The sequence below is a fragment of the Phocoena sinus genome, chromosome 4, assembly GCF_008692025.1.
Source record: "Phocoena sinus isolate mPhoSin1 chromosome 4, mPhoSin1.pri, whole genome shotgun sequence".
NCBI lineage: Eukaryota > Metazoa > Chordata > Mammalia > Artiodactyla > Phocoenidae > Phocoena > Phocoena sinus.
Window position 1 is genome coordinate 137,604,395 of NC_045766.1, and position 17,198 is coordinate 137,621,592.

The 17,198-nt window shown below is 46.4% G+C and overlaps 1 protein-coding gene across 4 annotated transcripts in view; it reads right to left on the reverse strand.

The window, feature by feature from the left end:
* Nucleotides 1-17,198, reverse strand: part of HLCS (holocarboxylase synthetase) — a 210,850-nt gene that overhangs the window by 179,271 nt on the left and 14,381 nt on the right. For 2 of the 4 annotated variants that reach the window (XM_032630644.1, XM_032630645.1), the window contains 3 exons: nt 14,424-14,586; nt 12,054-12,838; nt 6,717-6,899 (listed from right to left, as the gene is read on the reverse strand). In XM_032630644.1, the coding sequence (XP_032486535.1) occupies nt 6,717-6,899; nt 12,054-12,838; nt 14,424-14,586 (1,131 nt within the window). Of the gene's footprint in view, nt 1-6,716; nt 6,900-11,891; nt 12,839-14,423; nt 14,587-17,198 lie in introns of all 4 variants that reach the window. The other 2 variants (XM_032630642.1, XM_032630643.1) reach the window with 1 other exon arrangement.

Here is a 17,198-nt window from a genome sequence, read left to right on the forward strand (position 1 = left end):
ATACATGTCAGTCCCAGTCTCCCAGTTCATCCCACCACCACCCACCCCCCGCCTTCTAATAAAAACCTGCTATATAAAATAAAATAAAATAAAATTCAAAAAAGAAAATCCTCCCTGGAAACAAACAAACAAACAAACAAACAAAAAACCTGTTTGGGCAGGGAGGGAAAAGTTTCACAACAAATAATTTGGGGTTGACTCAAAATGAAACGTTGCACCAGGTTTTGTTTTTAAGCATACACGATCCGCCCCACAGTTCCACACCACCAAAATCACACACACGCACAACGTGGTGATTTCTGCCCAGTTTCTTTAATAACAAACCCAGTTGTCACTTCTTATTATGGTTCCATCTTGACCCAGAGGCAAAGGAACCACACACCCTCTGGCAGGATTCCCTGACTATGTCCTGCTGGCTTCGCACGCTCAGGTCTCCTCCATGCCACTAGCTACGAGCTGTGAGGAACGCCCAAAAGAATCCCAGCTTTACTGCTTCAGAAAGAAGCCTGTGTCCCCCAGACCCAAGCGGCGATACCCCAGGATAAGAGGGAAGGCCCAGTCCCCCCCACTGGTGGCCTCAGCAGAGGGCTGTGCACAGCGGCCCCTCCTCCTGCCCCAGGGGGTGGAAAGGGACCCGCTGGCAGTGGGTGGGGTGGAGGGGTGCCTCGGCTCTGTCCCAGCCTGCCCAAATCCACCAGCTGCCCCTCGCGGCACAAACCCCTGTGACCAGCCTCCTTCTTTCTGCCATTTCCCTGGCTGAGATAAAAACAGCAACAGAGCCCAGAGAAACGGAAACAAGAGGGTGAGTTTCTGGACCAGCTGGACTTTAGGTTCTGCCAGGGAAAGAACTGTGGCTTTTCTATAAAATCAGCGTCGCTCACAAACACGCAGGTGTCCCCCGCAGGAAAGGTGTATCCTTCCTAACTTACGGTCACCACAGAGGGTGGGAGGGAGTAGTGGCCGCCCAGCAATCCCGCTCCACAGACCCTGGGGCCCCTGAGTGGCTCTTGAGTCTCTGGCTCTAGTCACACCTCCAGAAAGGAAGTTATCTGTTTGAAAGCACTCCCCCCGGAGATGTCAGCATACATACATGGTCTCCTTTGACAAACGGTTCAAAATAGTTCGATAGTCAAGAAAGTGCTACATCCAAGCAGGGGTGGGGACGTTAGAATTAGGAACAACCACCAGTAGCCACCTTCCAGCTGCGGGAGCGAATGGACGGCTGAGGCCCTGAGACGCACACATGCCCACCTGAGGGCTCAAAAGTAAACCTAATAGTCATAGCCAGAGTAAAGCCATTTACTAACAAAGCCAACCCTTTTAAAATAATTAATATAGGTGTCAAATATTAAATAAAACATCAATATCTACACGAGGGTCCTTGCCTTTTAACATTCAAGTTTTGACCATTTATGGGATGCCTTCAAAGTCCAATGACATACAGTAATTTGTTTTTTAATTTTTAATAACTGCTTTTGCTCATTATAAAATTAATACATGTTCATAACAGAGTATTTGGAAAGTACAAAGAAATTTTTAAAATTTAATAAAATCACCATTAAGTCTCCAAGATTTAATGCTATTTTGTTGCTACAAAATAGCAACAAGATTCTACGGTTAGGCAAACCAACAAAGGTTACATACACTTCCTTGTGTAAGTTATGCACTTAGCATCCAACTTTTGACGAGACGGATGGACCTGTCCATGGCATCAGAAGGTTTAAAGTGATGCCTCCTGACATCAAATGGTACTCCTGTGAGTGACTGCAGTTTGCTCCCAAATGAATACACTCAGAAAAAAACTGCAGGGATGAGGTTACATTTCTCAGAGAGCTCATTTCATAAAATAACAAACAAAACAAAACAAAAAAAACACATAAATTTGGGGCTTCCCTGGTGGCGCAGGGGACGCGGGTTCGTGCCCCGGTCCGGGAAGATCCCACATGCCGCGGAGTGGCTGGGCCTGTGAGCCATGGCCGCTGAGCCTGTGCGTCCGGAGCCTGTGCTCCGCAACGGGAGAGCCACATCAGTGAGAGGCCCGCGTACCGCAAAAAAAAAAACACGTGAATTTGTAAAAGAGCTTAGAAAAAAAATACTGTCACTGTTTTCGTATCTCCTTTTCGTAAATGAGGCTGATGTGTCACCATAGACTGCTGACATTTTGCTAAAACTTGAGCCTGAATCTCACCAAAGGAAACCCAGACCACAGTGGAATAGATAGGAAATCAGATATTCAGAGCTTGTTGAAATATATCCCCCATATATACTGTATTTCCTTCCAGTCTTTTTTCTATGGACATATGTGTGTGGTGTATGTGTGCTCATGCACTTTATGGTTTACAACATATCATAATTTTGTGGAAGCCTGAATTTCAATCCTGCCCCTGGGAGATTCAATTAAATGGGAAGACCTCGGTCAGAGAGGTCCAGCTGGGCCACCCAGCATCTGCACCTCAGTGGAGCCTTGTTTCCCCATGGTGTCATGCATGGTGACACTTATAAAGTCACACGTGACTGGATTTTATAGCGAAATCACATGCTACTGTGGTGCCTGGGTGTCAACGAAGGTCTCAGAAACACACCTCCAGCAAATGCCAAGGGCTGACTGTACTTTGGGTGAATGTGTTTTTTTCTACTTGGATCACATGCTATCTTTTTTCCATTTATATCACTGTAATATGGAAGCACATAGATGCCTCATAAATCTTCTGTGCTATTTGGTGTAAAGAGCGAGTCTCCAGGCACCAAACTGTATAAACACAGCTGGTATGCAGTAAAACTATTTAGATAACTAGTGTGTTTATTTTGTTCTTCCACAGTCTATCCTATAATAGTACCTAGTACACAGTAAATGTTTAATGAAAGATGAATATTATTAACTGTGACTATGAAATAATTTCTACAGGCCCAGAAAAAGTGCCACCGATATAATGGAAAATTACCAAATTATACTATGCAAAACTGATGTAGAGAGAAAAAAAAAGCAAGTCTCTGAAGAGCTACTTTATAGTTCTAGGATATAGTTCTGCATGCTCACCGGGCAGCCTGGCTCAGCAGCGACACCGTGTGGTGAGAGATCTCTGATCCCCAAAAGCACAGAGTATTCTACAGGAAGCAAGAAGCAGAGAGCCAGGGAGGTGGATGGACCTAGAATCTGTCACACAGATGAATTAAGTCAGAAAGAGAAAAACAAATACCATATGCTAACGCATATATATGGAATTAAAAAAAAATGGTTCTGAAGAACCTAGGGGCAGGACAGGAATAAAGACACAGACGTAGAGAATGGACTTGAGGGCACGAGGTGGGGCGGGGGAGGGAGGGTAAGCTGGGATGAAATGAGAGTGGCATGGACATATATACACTACCAAACGTAAAACGGATAGCTAGTGGGAAGCAGCCTCATAGCACAGGGAGATCAGCTCGGTGCTTTGTGACCACCTAGAGGGGTGGGATAGGGTGGGAGGGAGGGAGACGCAAGAGGGAGGAGATATGGGGATATATGTATATGTATAGCTGATTCACTTTGTTATACAGCAGAAACTAACACACCATTGTAATTATACTCCAATAAAGATGTGAGAAAAAAAAAAAAGAAAAAGAACAGCCAGCACAGGCATCTAATCCAAAAGGCAGGTGAGAAACCTAAAGATGGGCCGTATGTAACAGGTGACGGGATGCCAGGATCCTCTCCGTGTAACTAAATTCCATGGGGAGCAAGGAGATCGATTAAGAAGGCTCAGAATAGAAAGTACGATCCAATTCCATTCCCAATCTGGCATCCGTATCTATAATACTCAGCCACCAGCACAATGACGAGAAGGTGTTCCAAAATGTCTCGGCATCAGAAAGACGTGGAGGACTCGCCCAGCTGCCTCCAGAAAGACCAGCACAGCTGGTGAGTAGCCACCTTTACACTTGCACAATGGTCCTTCAGAGCACTTGTATTCCAGGAAAACACACTTCTGAAACCCTGAATTCTCGCACTTCCTTCTACAGCAGATTCAGGGTCTTCTAAGAGGAGTTAACAAACATTAAGAAATAAGGACATACATATGTAACAATCATACTTTCATTCACGCACTCAGTTCCTTGGGCTCCCACAGTAAAGCAGAATTCAGAGAGAAGCAGTTGGGAGGGAAAGTAGTCCATAGGATAGATACCTAAGATCAACCAGACCAAGTGGAGGGCCCGAAATGAGAAGTGAACATCGCTCAAAATTACACTTTTCCAAAGTGTTTATATAATAAAGGGCTTGGTCGGCTTGGGGTCTGTGTGGCGTGTTTGTGTATGTGTATATAGAATAAATATTTGCTTTAATATTGTTCAAGCTTTGCATTCCCATGGTTTGTGAATGGGGGTTACCAATGAATAGGAGAAAATGTATCCTCCCAGCCCCAGGCAGTTTAAAGAGCCAGAAGGACAAAAATATGAAGCATCTACTGTGTATGGTAATATACACAGACACACAATACAAAGCCTTAGGTATTTCAGGTTATGCCCATTCTAAAGGAGATGGAAAAACCTAGAATTCCAACCCTCTGCTCACAGGACAATAACAAGAGAGCAGGTCACTCTTTCCTCTCCATTGCGACGTCCAAGAGTCAGGAGGCCCAAGTCCCAAGACCAGCATGCTGACAAGAACTCATGGGAAAGGTCAGGGAGCACTGCCAGGGGTGAGCCTGGGTCTAGCCCGCTCCCTGACCTTGGAGCAGGCAGGCACCCCTCACAAGTCCAGCCTCAGCCCTCCACGCTCAGGAAAGGAGGGAGAGGGAAGGTCTAGGAGAGTGACAGCCACCTCGCCTAGGGACCAGAAACCCTCACCCTAAAGGCTCTGCCCCATCCCTCCAAGGTGGGGGGGTCTATAAATGGGCCCTCTTTAAGTGTTGAAGCTCTGAGGACTGGCTTTATTTTGATACTTTTTAATAAGTCACAGAACAGAGCTGTTGCTTCTCCTTCTATTAACACATAAAACAGAGATAAATGATGTGGAGCTTTGAGGCCTGAGATGAAGGTGCAAACAAAAGTCATACCATTAATCCCCAAGAACACCCATTAAGAAGAGGGCAGGGCTTCACAGCAACGAAGAGTAGCCCCCGCTCCCTGCAACCAGAGAAAAGCCCACGCACAGCAACGAAGACCCAACATAGCCAAAGATAAAATAAGTAAAATAAAATTTAAAAATTTACCAAAAAAAAAAAAATTACTTAGTGGTTTTAGACCAGGCACCAGACCGTTATTAGGCACACTACACACTTTTAACTTATTCAATCTCCCAACAACACCAATAACATAATAATAATAATTGCACTAAGGGGTTTAATGGGGTTTTTTATTTGTTTGTTTGTTTGTGGCTGTGTTGGGTCTTTGTTGCCGTGCACTGGCTTTCTCTAGTTGCAGAGAGCAGGGGATACTCTTCGTTGCGGTGCGTGGCCTTCTCATTGCAGTGGCTTCTCCTGTTGCAGGGCACGGGCTCTAGGTGCACGGGTTTCAGTAGTTGTGGCACGTGGGCTCAGTAGCTGTGGCTCACGGGCTCCAGAGCGCAGGCTCAGTAGTTGTGGCACACGGGCTTAGTTGCTCTGCAGCATGTGGGATCTTCCCGGACCGGGGCTTGAACCCATGTCCCCTGCATTGGCAGGCGGATTCTTAACCACTGCGCCACCAGGGAAGTCCCTGGACTAAGGTTTAAATAATACAATTTACACAGAACTTCCATATATACAATTTCATCTAGTCCTCAAATAATTCTGTAAGGTATCCAAATCCTAAACGCTCTCAGATTCTATGTCTTCCCCAAGTGAGCACATCCCACCCAGAGAACTCATAGCTCTAGTCTCTTCTGAAAAGTAAGTTTGCCAAGGGGCAGAGAATAACCCCAAAGAGAATTCCTCCTCTTTTAAAACGGTTCGGATAGAGGGTATAATTTGTTCTTTTCCAGGTAAAGCAGGGAAGTTTGGTGTTTAGAGTCACCTGGACTATTAGGTATTTGCTAAAACTATACAGTTATGTCACTAAACTCACAAATTTCCCCATTTAGGGGAGACAAACAGAGATAGTCCCACAAAATAATTTGCCACAGTCAACAAGAATTTGACAGCTTGGCAAAGCAAAAAGATTGAGAAGACACACCTGGAGAATGTGGCAACCTGCCCAACCAGGTAGCAGCCACAGGCATCAAATGCAGACAAAAGGCCAGGAAAATTCCTGAACACAAGGGATCCCAACTCCATGACATTTTCCCTTTACACAAAAGTAAAAGATATCAACTGAAATCCAGAGCCCCTTTTGCCACAAGATGGCAGACTTCAGCACAAAAGAAACAAAAGTTGTGATTTCCCCATCCAAAGATTCCCCGAGGAAGGTCCAAATCAAAACAAAGGCTTTTAATCCCAACTGAATAAACTGCGGTTTCCAAATACACTCTTGACACATAGAAGAGTGACCTTTTCCCCCCTCAAGTGGAAAGGGCCACATAACTTTAAGACACAACTCCCTCTAAACTCCAATGTTCTTCTCTCCCTCCCTTACATAAAACACCAAAGAAATTAGTTCTACTTGGACAACTTTAAGACGGTTTCAAAACCTGAAGTCAAAATAGAAATGGAAAATCAAAACAGAAAACAAAATTGAAATCCACTGCAAGGCAACGACTGAGGGGTCACCGTTCTGAAGACGGGCACCTGAGGAGGTCCCTTCCCAGCCGAGCATACACTCACCTCAGCTGCCGACAGCAAGTAAAGAGGCGTTAAGGCAGGAACATGTTTTGCGTCACAGCTTAGGCCAAGCGTCGTCAGGATCTCCTTAAGGACTTCGTATCTTCTAAAATTGCTTGATTTGAGCAGGTTAAAATCCTCTTGTGTTTGCACTACTGGAGAGCTGGGAGGTAGTTCCAGGTGCACCTGAGGGAAAAAGACACCACGTTGTAAATCAGAGGCACTTAGTGACATAAAGAAAAGCAGTGGCTTTACTACTTTTTCTGAAAACTTGAACATGAATCCTTCCAATTATCAACAGTATATAAACCTGGAACCTGAATATTTGGTAAGGAACAACAAGCAATAAAAAGATTCGAGGGAGGCTTCCCTGGTGGCGCAGTGGTTGAGAGTCTGCCTGCCGATGCAGGGGACGCGGGTTCGTGCCCTGGTCCGGGAAGATCCCACATGCTGCGGAGCGGCTGGGCCCGTGAGCCGTGGCCGCTGAGCCTGCGCGTCCGGAGCCTGCGCTCCGCAACGGGAGAGGCCACAACAGTGAGAGGCCCGCGTACCGCAAAAAAAAAAAAAAATCGAGGAAGCCCATTAAAATCATGGCTGAAAAGATCTGGTGGAAATGACCCTGGATAGTAACTTTCCAGGTCCCGAATTTTATCACTAGTTAGTCATGGGACCTTGGGCAAGTCACTTAACGTGGTTATACGACGACAAACGTTTAGGAACATGGCTGTGCTGAGGACCCAAGTACAGTTGCTGCTGAACTGGGGGAGGCACAGTGGGTCATGCTCGAAGCTTCTATTCCACCTACTGGTCATAACTCCTGGGGACAGGAGTGGCCTTAGTCACCGCTTTAAGAGTGTTTGCAGGAATACACATAGAGGAGTGGGGTTTGGCGGACTCGAGAAAGGGCTGCCCCACCTCCCTCCTTCACCTGATAAGACTTGGAATTTCATGTATTTAGTTCAGGCTTTGTTGTACAGTTAAAATTAGAGTCGTTCTGGGACTTCCCTGGCAGTCCAGTGATTAAGACTCCACACTTCCACTGCAGGGGGCGTGGGTTCGATCCCTGGTCAGGGAACTAAGATCCCAACATACCAGAACTTCTAGCTGACTCAAACTAGAACCTTCCTATCAATGGTCTGTGTTTTGGTACGAAGGAAGGTACTAGAACTTTTGGCTCTGTTGAGATGAGATTTTAACTGGGCATTAGCGCCTGGAGGATGCCAGAATACTCAGTACTCAGAAGGGCAAACTGACCATGTTTTATTTTACTTCGCTTTTGCCAGGGGTCAGCTGTGGGATTCTACTGCCTGCAGGGCACCCGGCTGACGTTATAAGAACATTATAATAAAATGAAAAGTATACTGCTAGGGGCTTCCCTGGTGGTGCAGTGGTTAGGAATCCACCTGCCAATGCAGGGGACAGGGGCTTGAGCCCTGGTCCGGGAAGATCCCACATGCCGCGGAGCAACTAAGCCCGTACGTCACAACTACTGAGCCTGCGCTCTAGAGCCCGTGAGCCCCAACTACTGAAGCCCGCGCACCTAGAGCCCGTGCTCCACAACAAGAGAAGCCACCGCGATGAGAAGCCCACGCACCGCAACAAAGAGTAGCCCCCGCTCGACACAACTAAAGAAAAGCCCGCGTGCAGCAACGAAGACCTAACGCAGCCAACAATTAATTAATTAATTAATTTTTTTTTTTTTTAAAGTATAGTGCCAGCCTTCAGGCAACTTAAAATCTCTCAATTCCCACTCAAGCCTTAGCCAAAACAAAAATACTGCCCAAATATACTGTCTAAAACAATCCGATTGTTGAAAGTTGAAGCCAATCTGAAAAGTTTGCAGAGGACTGTCCAGCAGAGTCCCCACATTCCAGCGGGCCAGCTGAGGGCTGCCTGCTTCACCCAAAACTGACCCTGTTGCCCACGAGCAGCAGGGGAGTCTGTCCTCTAAACAGCCCTAGAAAAGGAAGGAGGCATAAAAGCGAACTCCTTTAAGGTATACGAATCCTACTGTGTGTCCTTCTACCGTGCATTCTTACCCAAAACGTGTGCCTCTCATCTCCAGAGGTCAAAGCCAGTGCTGGGACGGACGGTCAGCATGGCAACGGGTCACGTTTAATTCACCTGAGCACGTGACTGTCCGGAGATTACCTCTTACATGTGGCAGAAGTCAAAAGAGCCAAGTTCTGTCCCCACCTGGGCCCAAGGAGGGGGGTGAGTGTGGTTAATGGCCAATGTACTCCCTGGGCTGAGTGAATACACCCAGGGTAGGGTGCTACAGAAGTCCCTGTCACAAGTGAGAGATGCCGAGGATGAAAAGGAGAGCTCCCGCTACGAGCAGGCCTCCGGATTCCAGGAGGTGAGAGAAAGCACAGCTGTCGACATTGTGGGCGAAGTGTGATTGTCGGTTTCAAGGTTAGGTGCTTCTACAACAGCAGCGAGAAGAGAGGCCGTCTGGCTCTGCACCTCAAAACGGCCACCAGGGCTTGCCTGGTGGCACAGTGGTTGAGAATCTGCCTGCTAATGCAGGGGACACGAGATCGAGCTCTGGTCTGGGAGGATCCCACATGCCGCGGAGCAACTAGGCCCGTGAGCCACAACTACTGAGCCTGCGCATCTGGAGCCTGTGCTCCGCAACAAGAGAGGCCCACGCACCGCGATGAAGAGTGGCCCCCGCTTGCCACAACTAGAGAAAGCCCTCGCACAGAAACGAAGACCCAACACAGCAAAAATAAATAAATAAAATTAATAAACTCCTACCCCCAACATCTTCTTTAAAAAAACGGCCACCAGCGCATGTGTGTGCCACACCCACCCTCCTGGTCCTCTGGCTGTGATGCTGTTACCATAGTGATAGGCCCATTTCTGTAACTTGGCTTCGTCTACAATTAAGGCATTTAGACAAGCCCCAAAGCCAAAACTAAAAACGTCTCCAGTCACAGACAGGATGGTGGGTGCTACTGGCATCTAGCAGGCAGTGCTGCTAAAACGACCCCACAACAAAGAAGGAACCGGTCCGAAATCTCAACAGTGCCATGGTTGAGAAACTCTGCTATAAAAGTAGAACCACTTCTGCTATGTGCTAAGCTAATTAAGAACACAAAATATTTCAAATCCATTTCACAGGCTCGATTTGCACAACTTCATGCCAAACTCCTGGTCCATTTGATAAATCGAATGTCAGCATTAACCCACAGCCTTAAACCTTCCCTGCAAAGCTGATCAGCAGGACAGTCCAACAAAATTTCCTTTTTCTGTACGACGGTGAATGCCTTGCCTAAGGTCTCAGTGTTAGCTCCCTGGCTGTGAGACCACCACCTACTGAGCAGCTGTGGTTTGTTTTGTCCTTGAAGTCGTCCTCTTACTGGGTTACATCATTGCCCCATTTATTACAAAAATGAAGGCTATGAAATTGAACAGGGGAAGAGGAAACTAACCAGCCTGTGCTAATATTTATTGGTTGACCTCGGCAGCAAGGTGTGGTAGTGACACGGGCCTGAGGAGAAAACAGTGACCCTGTCACACAGAGACCGGAAGTCATTGAAAATCAAAAATGACATTCTAATCCCCTGCATCTGATTTTTGAAGCTGCATCATATTGCCTTTTATCCTAGGGCAATGCACGCATATCAAATTTTATGACAGTAACGGGGTCAATTTAAATGGTACAGCAAGCAGATTTGCTGTGTGACTCAGAGAAATGGATCGCCAACAGTGCCGAATCAATTTTCTAGTACAAGTCTGTGCACAGGGGTGGTAGAGTTCGCTGCTGAAAGCTGAAATGCGGCTCTAGGAAGTCAGGTTTCTAAGTGGATTTTCTGAGTTAGTATAGTTACCATATTTGCAGACAAAAAGATAAGAGGAACTTTATTAGGCCTCCAAAAACTAATTCATGTAGTTTGCAGCCCACGTGAAACCTGCTTGCGTTGTACGTGTTCATCTGTGGACACGTTCGTGCCCCCTTAAAGAATGTTTGGTCAGAAAACCCAAGAGACTTAATTTCTAGGAGGGCTGGAGAGACGCACAGCATATGAAATGAAACCATACCAAAAAAAAAAAAAAAAAAGGAAACAATTCGCTAACTCAATAAAAAGATCCCTATAACAAAACAAAATCTGTTACACTCATCCTGGGAACCATTCTGGGCAAACCATCTACATCTACTTAGTCTTCTCATCAGATCATCAGGGACTTCCCTGGTGGTCCAGTGGTTAAGACTCCACACTCCCAATTCAGGGGGCCCAGGTTCAACCCCTGGTCAGGGAACTATATCCCGCATGCCACCACTAAAAGATCCTGCACGCCACAACTAAGACCCAGAGCAGCTAAATAAGTAAATATTCAAAAAGGAAAAAAAACTTTTGCCCAAAGGCATTAAAAGATTTGCAGTAAATGATCAAGAATTCTGAAGTAGTCTATCCTGCTACCATTTGCTTAAACAAACAGAAAGCTCAAAAGAAAAAGAATGCGGGGTGGGGGTGGGGGGAGAGAGAAACAATAGATGAATCAAAGGAGCCCCCTTAGCAGGGGAAGGGAAGTAAAATTTTCCTTTTATCTCTGTTTCCATTTTTTCTTACCTACGTATTCATTTGCTATAAATCGAAATCACTTCAATATTCTCTTATTTGAAACTGTTCTCAGCACTTAGATTTTAAGACGGACAAATCATAAAGGAATTGAGGACCTGAAGGTGTTTTCCACACTCACTATCCCAGCAGCTGGTGAGCATTCACAGAAACCGCTGACAATATTTTAATGCGATAGTTACTACTGTTTGCAATTACCACCCCAAGGCACTCAATTCCCTTCATTAAATAACAGTTCGATTATATTAACTCAAGTGTGCTTTGAGGCAAGAGAGTGGGGGACTGATGGATTTTAGAAAGAGTATTACCAGTGTATAGATCAAGACAAGAAACAAGTTCTGGCTAATTCTTGGTTAACCAGCAATCTTTAATTAGCCATAATACCTTCTGCCTCGTTCCTCCATCACAAGTATTTTGGTGAAGCGGGATATCCACAGGAAAGCCTGCTGCTCACCAGCAGCAGGAATTCCCAGCCAAAAGCCAGAAGTACCCCCCCGGCACACAGACTCTCCAACCTTGCAAAGTCCGTCCTTCGAGAGCGTACCCAATCAAAGAGACCCAAAGATCCTGACACAGATGCCGGCCTGCGTACCTGGCAAAGCACAGCTTCTCCTCCACGGGTTCCGAAAGGCACCTGCACAACCATCCTGTCCTCGTCCTTGTTGTCCAGGTGGCCCTGGAGCTTGCCCAGGCTGAGGGGCTCCCCGGGGCCCCCCTCGTAAACGCAGCCGCTGCTCAGGACGCTGAGCCTCACCTGGCTCCAGTCCGCCTTGCAGAAAACCAAGCTCTGGACTGTGTCCTGCAGTGCGGCCTTCCTGGTCACCTGGAAGCCAGCAAGCGTGAAGGGCGATGACAGGCCCAGGACCTTCCCTCCCTGAGAAAGATAGGCCATGAACCTCCGGGACAGGTCCTCAGGGACGGACTCCCTCGTGGCAATGACCACCAACAGGCAGTTGTCCGGCCATGGGTCCCTGAGAGCACTTTCCAGCGGCAGGTGGTAGAGAGTGTAACAGTTGGTGTCCACGCAGTCGGCCAGAGCTGACCGGACTTGCTGGAGCCGGTCCAGGGCGTCCTGGGAGTCGGACCCCACGTAGAGAAGGATGTTGGGTGCCTTGCCCGTGAGGTTGACCCTCCTCTGTTCTCTCTTGGGGCAGAGGTCATACGCGATACCCTCCAAACCACTGCTGTAGTCGTAGGGAAGATCTGGAATGTTCTCTGCAGAGGCAAACTTGACGGATTCGATGGTGCTGTTCTCAAGCTCCAAACACTCGTGGCAGCTAGAAAGATGGAGGTGACAGTGCTCGACGGAGCCCACGCCTCTGTCGCTCTCCCCGGCAGGCTCGCCCCCAAGGGCACCGCCTTGCCCCTGCGTGGGTGCAGAACCCAGAACCTGGTGGTCCTCTCTACCTACGTGCTCCATAGCCTCCAGCTCAGGCTTGCTCTCAACAGAAGGTTCAGGCTGGGGCTCTAGGAGCTGGGCTGGCGTGTCTGAGGCCTGATCCTCAAGTTCCTTCAGAGCAGAGTCGTGCAAGTGGACAGCTAAAGAGGACAGAGAAGACAATCCATCAACCCTCCGGTTTGTCACGCAGCTCAGCTCAGAACCTCAGGGCGCTCTCTGCACTGCACGACCTACATTCCAGGGCAGCCCTCATTCCCTCCACCCCCAACTCTGAGGCCTCCTTTGGGAACCACGTAACTGCTCCCACCTGCTAGGAGAGTGCCCCTGACAATCCCTAGTAAACTCGCACGTTTCCACACCTTTCCCGTACAGACCGGAAAACCTCAGACGCCCTTATTGTCTGGTGAAGAAAGTGAGATTCGGAGAGGTGATTTTGTCCACTTGCTTATAGATTCAATTTTGTGGCTATCAATCTCCTATATGATAATGAAACTCAAAAACAAGGCACATAGCTAGAGTCTATCCACGCATGCCCCAGGAAAAAGCCACTCTCAGGACACTTCATTGGATCAACCGGGGAGAAGGATCTTGCCAGTATCTTGACCCAGGTATGGAATATAAGTTTACAATCACTGATTCAAAAAACATTAACTGAGCACTTGCTAAACATCTGGCATGGTATTAGGCACATGCATATGGCCAATGGGGAAATGAAGTGATTTTCGCAAATTTCCAGAGCTGGTGACACTCATTGGCTCAAGATACAAATGAAAACTTCCTTGTAAGTCAATTATACTTCAATAAAATAAAATTTTAAAAGTATATGTGTACATCGGCTTCCCTGGGGGTGCAGTGGTTGGGAGTCCACCTGTCAGTGCAGGGGACATGGGTTTGAGCCCTGGTCCGGGAGGATCCCACATGCCATGGAGCAACTAAGCCCATGAGCCACAACTACTGAGCCTGCGCTCTAGAGCCCGCGAGCCACAACTACTGAGCCTGCGTGCCACAACCGCTGGGGCCCATGTGCCTGAACCCCGTGCTCCGCAATGGTGGGGGGACCGCCACGGTGAGGGGCCCGTGCACCGCAGTGGGGAGTGGCCCCTGCTCTCCGCAACTGGAGAAAGCCTGTGCGCAGCGACGAAGACCCAACGCCACCGGGAGTGAAATTAATTGATTAATTAATTAATTAAAATTACATATGTGTATACATATACATAAAAAAGACTTACATGGACACAGAAAGCCTACTTTTAAGCCTAATTAAGGAAGAAAATTTTGCGTGTTTCCTGAAAAAAGATGTGTCCCAAAATGATGTAGTATATATGTTTTAAGTTAAAAGAACTGTTAGATTTAGAACTTCATAGTAACACTGGCTATGCCTTCCGTTCCGTTGAACTATGGTCTAGAAACCAGTTATACTGTATTAGAATGTGTGAAATAAATATTATATGGGTTCTAAATTTGCATGCCATTTCGTGAACAATGCAATTATGGGAAATCCTTGTTTAAGAATCTGAAAAGCACTAATGATATAGTCAGGGATAAGTACCTCAAAAAAAAATAACTGACACATGTATGAATGTTATACTATTACGGTTCTATCCAAACTGCTGGCTGAATTAAGCTGCATGCAAGCATTGCCCTTAAGTCATACCGAACAACAGTCCTTAAGCTCATAACTAAGGGCATACTGCTATGATGAAAACATTTCCTAAGAAGACTTACAAACGATCTTTTGGGGTATCAGTCCATTAGCCACCTGGAGTCTATCTTCAAGGAACGCCACTCCCAGCTTGCTGAAGTCATCCACACTTGCTTTGGCGATTAACTGATAAGGATCCCCAGGTCTGCAAGCTAACGGCAAGCAACAATCCGACCACTTCACAATCTGAGAAGAAGTGGGTGAGGGAGGAGGAAGAAAGGCAGGATGAGATTTTTCTTCTCTAAAATAACCAGATACTTTACTTTTCCCTTCAACTCCCACCACTATATTACAGTCAAACAATGAATTACTGGATAGTACATTTTAACATCAAAGATGTCCTGGTTCAAACATTCTCATTTCTACTTAACAGGGCTTACAAAGCACTAGATGTACTCTCTCGTTTAAAAGTAATTGAAGTCTTAACTGCTTTTCAAGGGACTAAAAGGGGAAAGGGCCATTCCCTACATACTGGAAAGACATAAACTTGCCCTTCACTAACAGGAAATAGGAGAGAACAAGCCCGCAATATCCAATGATTCGTGGATGTTCATTCACCCTTAGATCCGCTTTTCTCAAAGTGGGGTCCAAGACCCACTACAACAGAACTCCCCGGGAGCAGATGAAAACTTCATGTTCCTGGGCACTACTCTCTGTCTGGTGCTTCAGACTCTCTGGAGTTGCAGCCCAGGAATCAGAAGTTTAAACATGCTTCCCATTGATTCCTGAATGTGAGAGCAACTGTCTCCAGAGAACTCCGGCCTGTCGCAGTTCACATTTCCACCACAAGGGGGACAGGGAAAATGAGAGTAGACAAAGCTCAGTCCTTTAAGCCAGCGGTCCCCAAACTTTTTGGCACCAGGGACCAGTTTCGTGGAAGACAATTTTTCCACGGACCGGAGTAGGGGGGATGGTTTCGGGATGACTGAAGCACATTACAGTTACTGTGCACTTTATTTCTATTATTATTACACGGTAATAGATAATGAGATAATTATACAACTCACCCTAATGCTGACAGGAGGCGGAGCTCAGGCAGTAATGCAAGCGGCGGGGAGGGGAGCGGCTATAAATACAGATGAAGCTTCACTCGCCCATCCACCGCTCCCTCACCTCCTGCTGTGTGGCCTGGTTCCTAACAGGCAATGGACCAGTACCGGTCCGTGGCCCAAGGGTTGGGGGCCCCTGCTTTAAGCCTTCCGGTGTTTATGAAAACATTTGAGACTGGGACAAGAAGGGGAGCCCCTTGGGGTTGGGAGCCTGGCTCTGGAGCCCTAGATCTGGGTCTGGGTCAAAGTCTGCTAATCGTCTCAGAACCTCTCAAGTCTCAGCTTCTTCATTTCATAAAACAGGAATAATGATAGTACCCATCACTGTATAGGTTTGTTATGGAAATGAAATTAAAGAGTCTATGTAATGCCCCCAGTAGAAAGCTTGGGACAGAAAAAGTGTTTAATTAATGGAAACTGCTATTATTAGAATGTGGCTTTAAAAGCAATATTGAATATAGTGGTCCTTTTCCAAGATGCCAAGAATAATTTCCCTACTTCCCAAAATCTTCTCAGGGATGTCCTGCCCCAAATTTCATGATCAGAGATATATACTTTTGAATTTCATTTTTTATATTGTTAGGTTAGGTTTGTAGAACTAACTCTTGCTGAAAACAATTTTAAAATGCTGGATATGGACTTCCCTGGTGGTCCAGTGGTTAAGAATCTGCCTTCCAATGCAGAGGACGCAGATTCAATCCCTGATCAGGGAACCAAGATCCCACATGTCACGGGGCAACTAAGCCCTCGTGCTGCAATTACTGAGTCCGTGCCACAACTACAGAGCCCAAGTGCCACAACTAAGACTCGACTCAGCAATAAATAAATAAATAAGTAAATGCTGGATAAATAAAGAAAACATCATTTTAAAAGCACTGGACAATTGACTAGATAATGAAGAACTTCCGGGCCAAATGCCAGGGTAAATCCTGAACCTACAGAGGTAAGGGGAATTCCCACAAGCCAAGGAACTTTGGCCCTGAGGTTACTTCTTATCCAGGAAACCTGGGATTTAAAAGTCAGGGCCCATAAATTAATTAATTAATTAATTAAAGTCAGGGTACAACTGGCATCAAGATAAACATATAGATCAATGGAATAGAACTGAGAGTATAGAAATAAACATATACATTTGTAGACAATTGGCTTTGGACAAGGTTCCCAAGACAACTCAAAGGGAAAGAATCATCTTTTCAACAACTATGCTGGTACAACCAGATATCCACATGCAGAAGAATGAAGATGTACCCCTATCTCATAACATGTATTACCAGGTACAAAATTAACTGAAAATGGATCAAATCCTCAATGTAAGAGCTAAAACTACAAAACTATTTGAAGAAAACATAGATGTAAATCGTCATGACCTTGGATCAGGCACTGGTTTCTCAGATAAGACACCAAAAGTACAAGCAACAAAAGAAAAAAATAAATAAATTGGACTTCATCAAATTTTTGAGTGGGACTTCCCTGGTGGTGCAGTGGTTAAGAATCCTCCTGCCAATGCAGGTGACACGGGTTAGAGCCCTGGTCCAGGAAGATCCCACATGCCACAGAGCAACTAAGCCCGTGCACCACAACTACTGAGCCTACGCTCTAGAGCCCAAGAGCCACAACTACTGAAGCCCATGTGCCTAGAGCCCGTGATCCGCAATAAGAGAAGCCACCACAATAAGAAGACTGTGCACCGCAACGAAGAGTAGACCCCGCTCGTCGCAACTAGAGAAAGCCCGTGTGCAGCAACAAAGA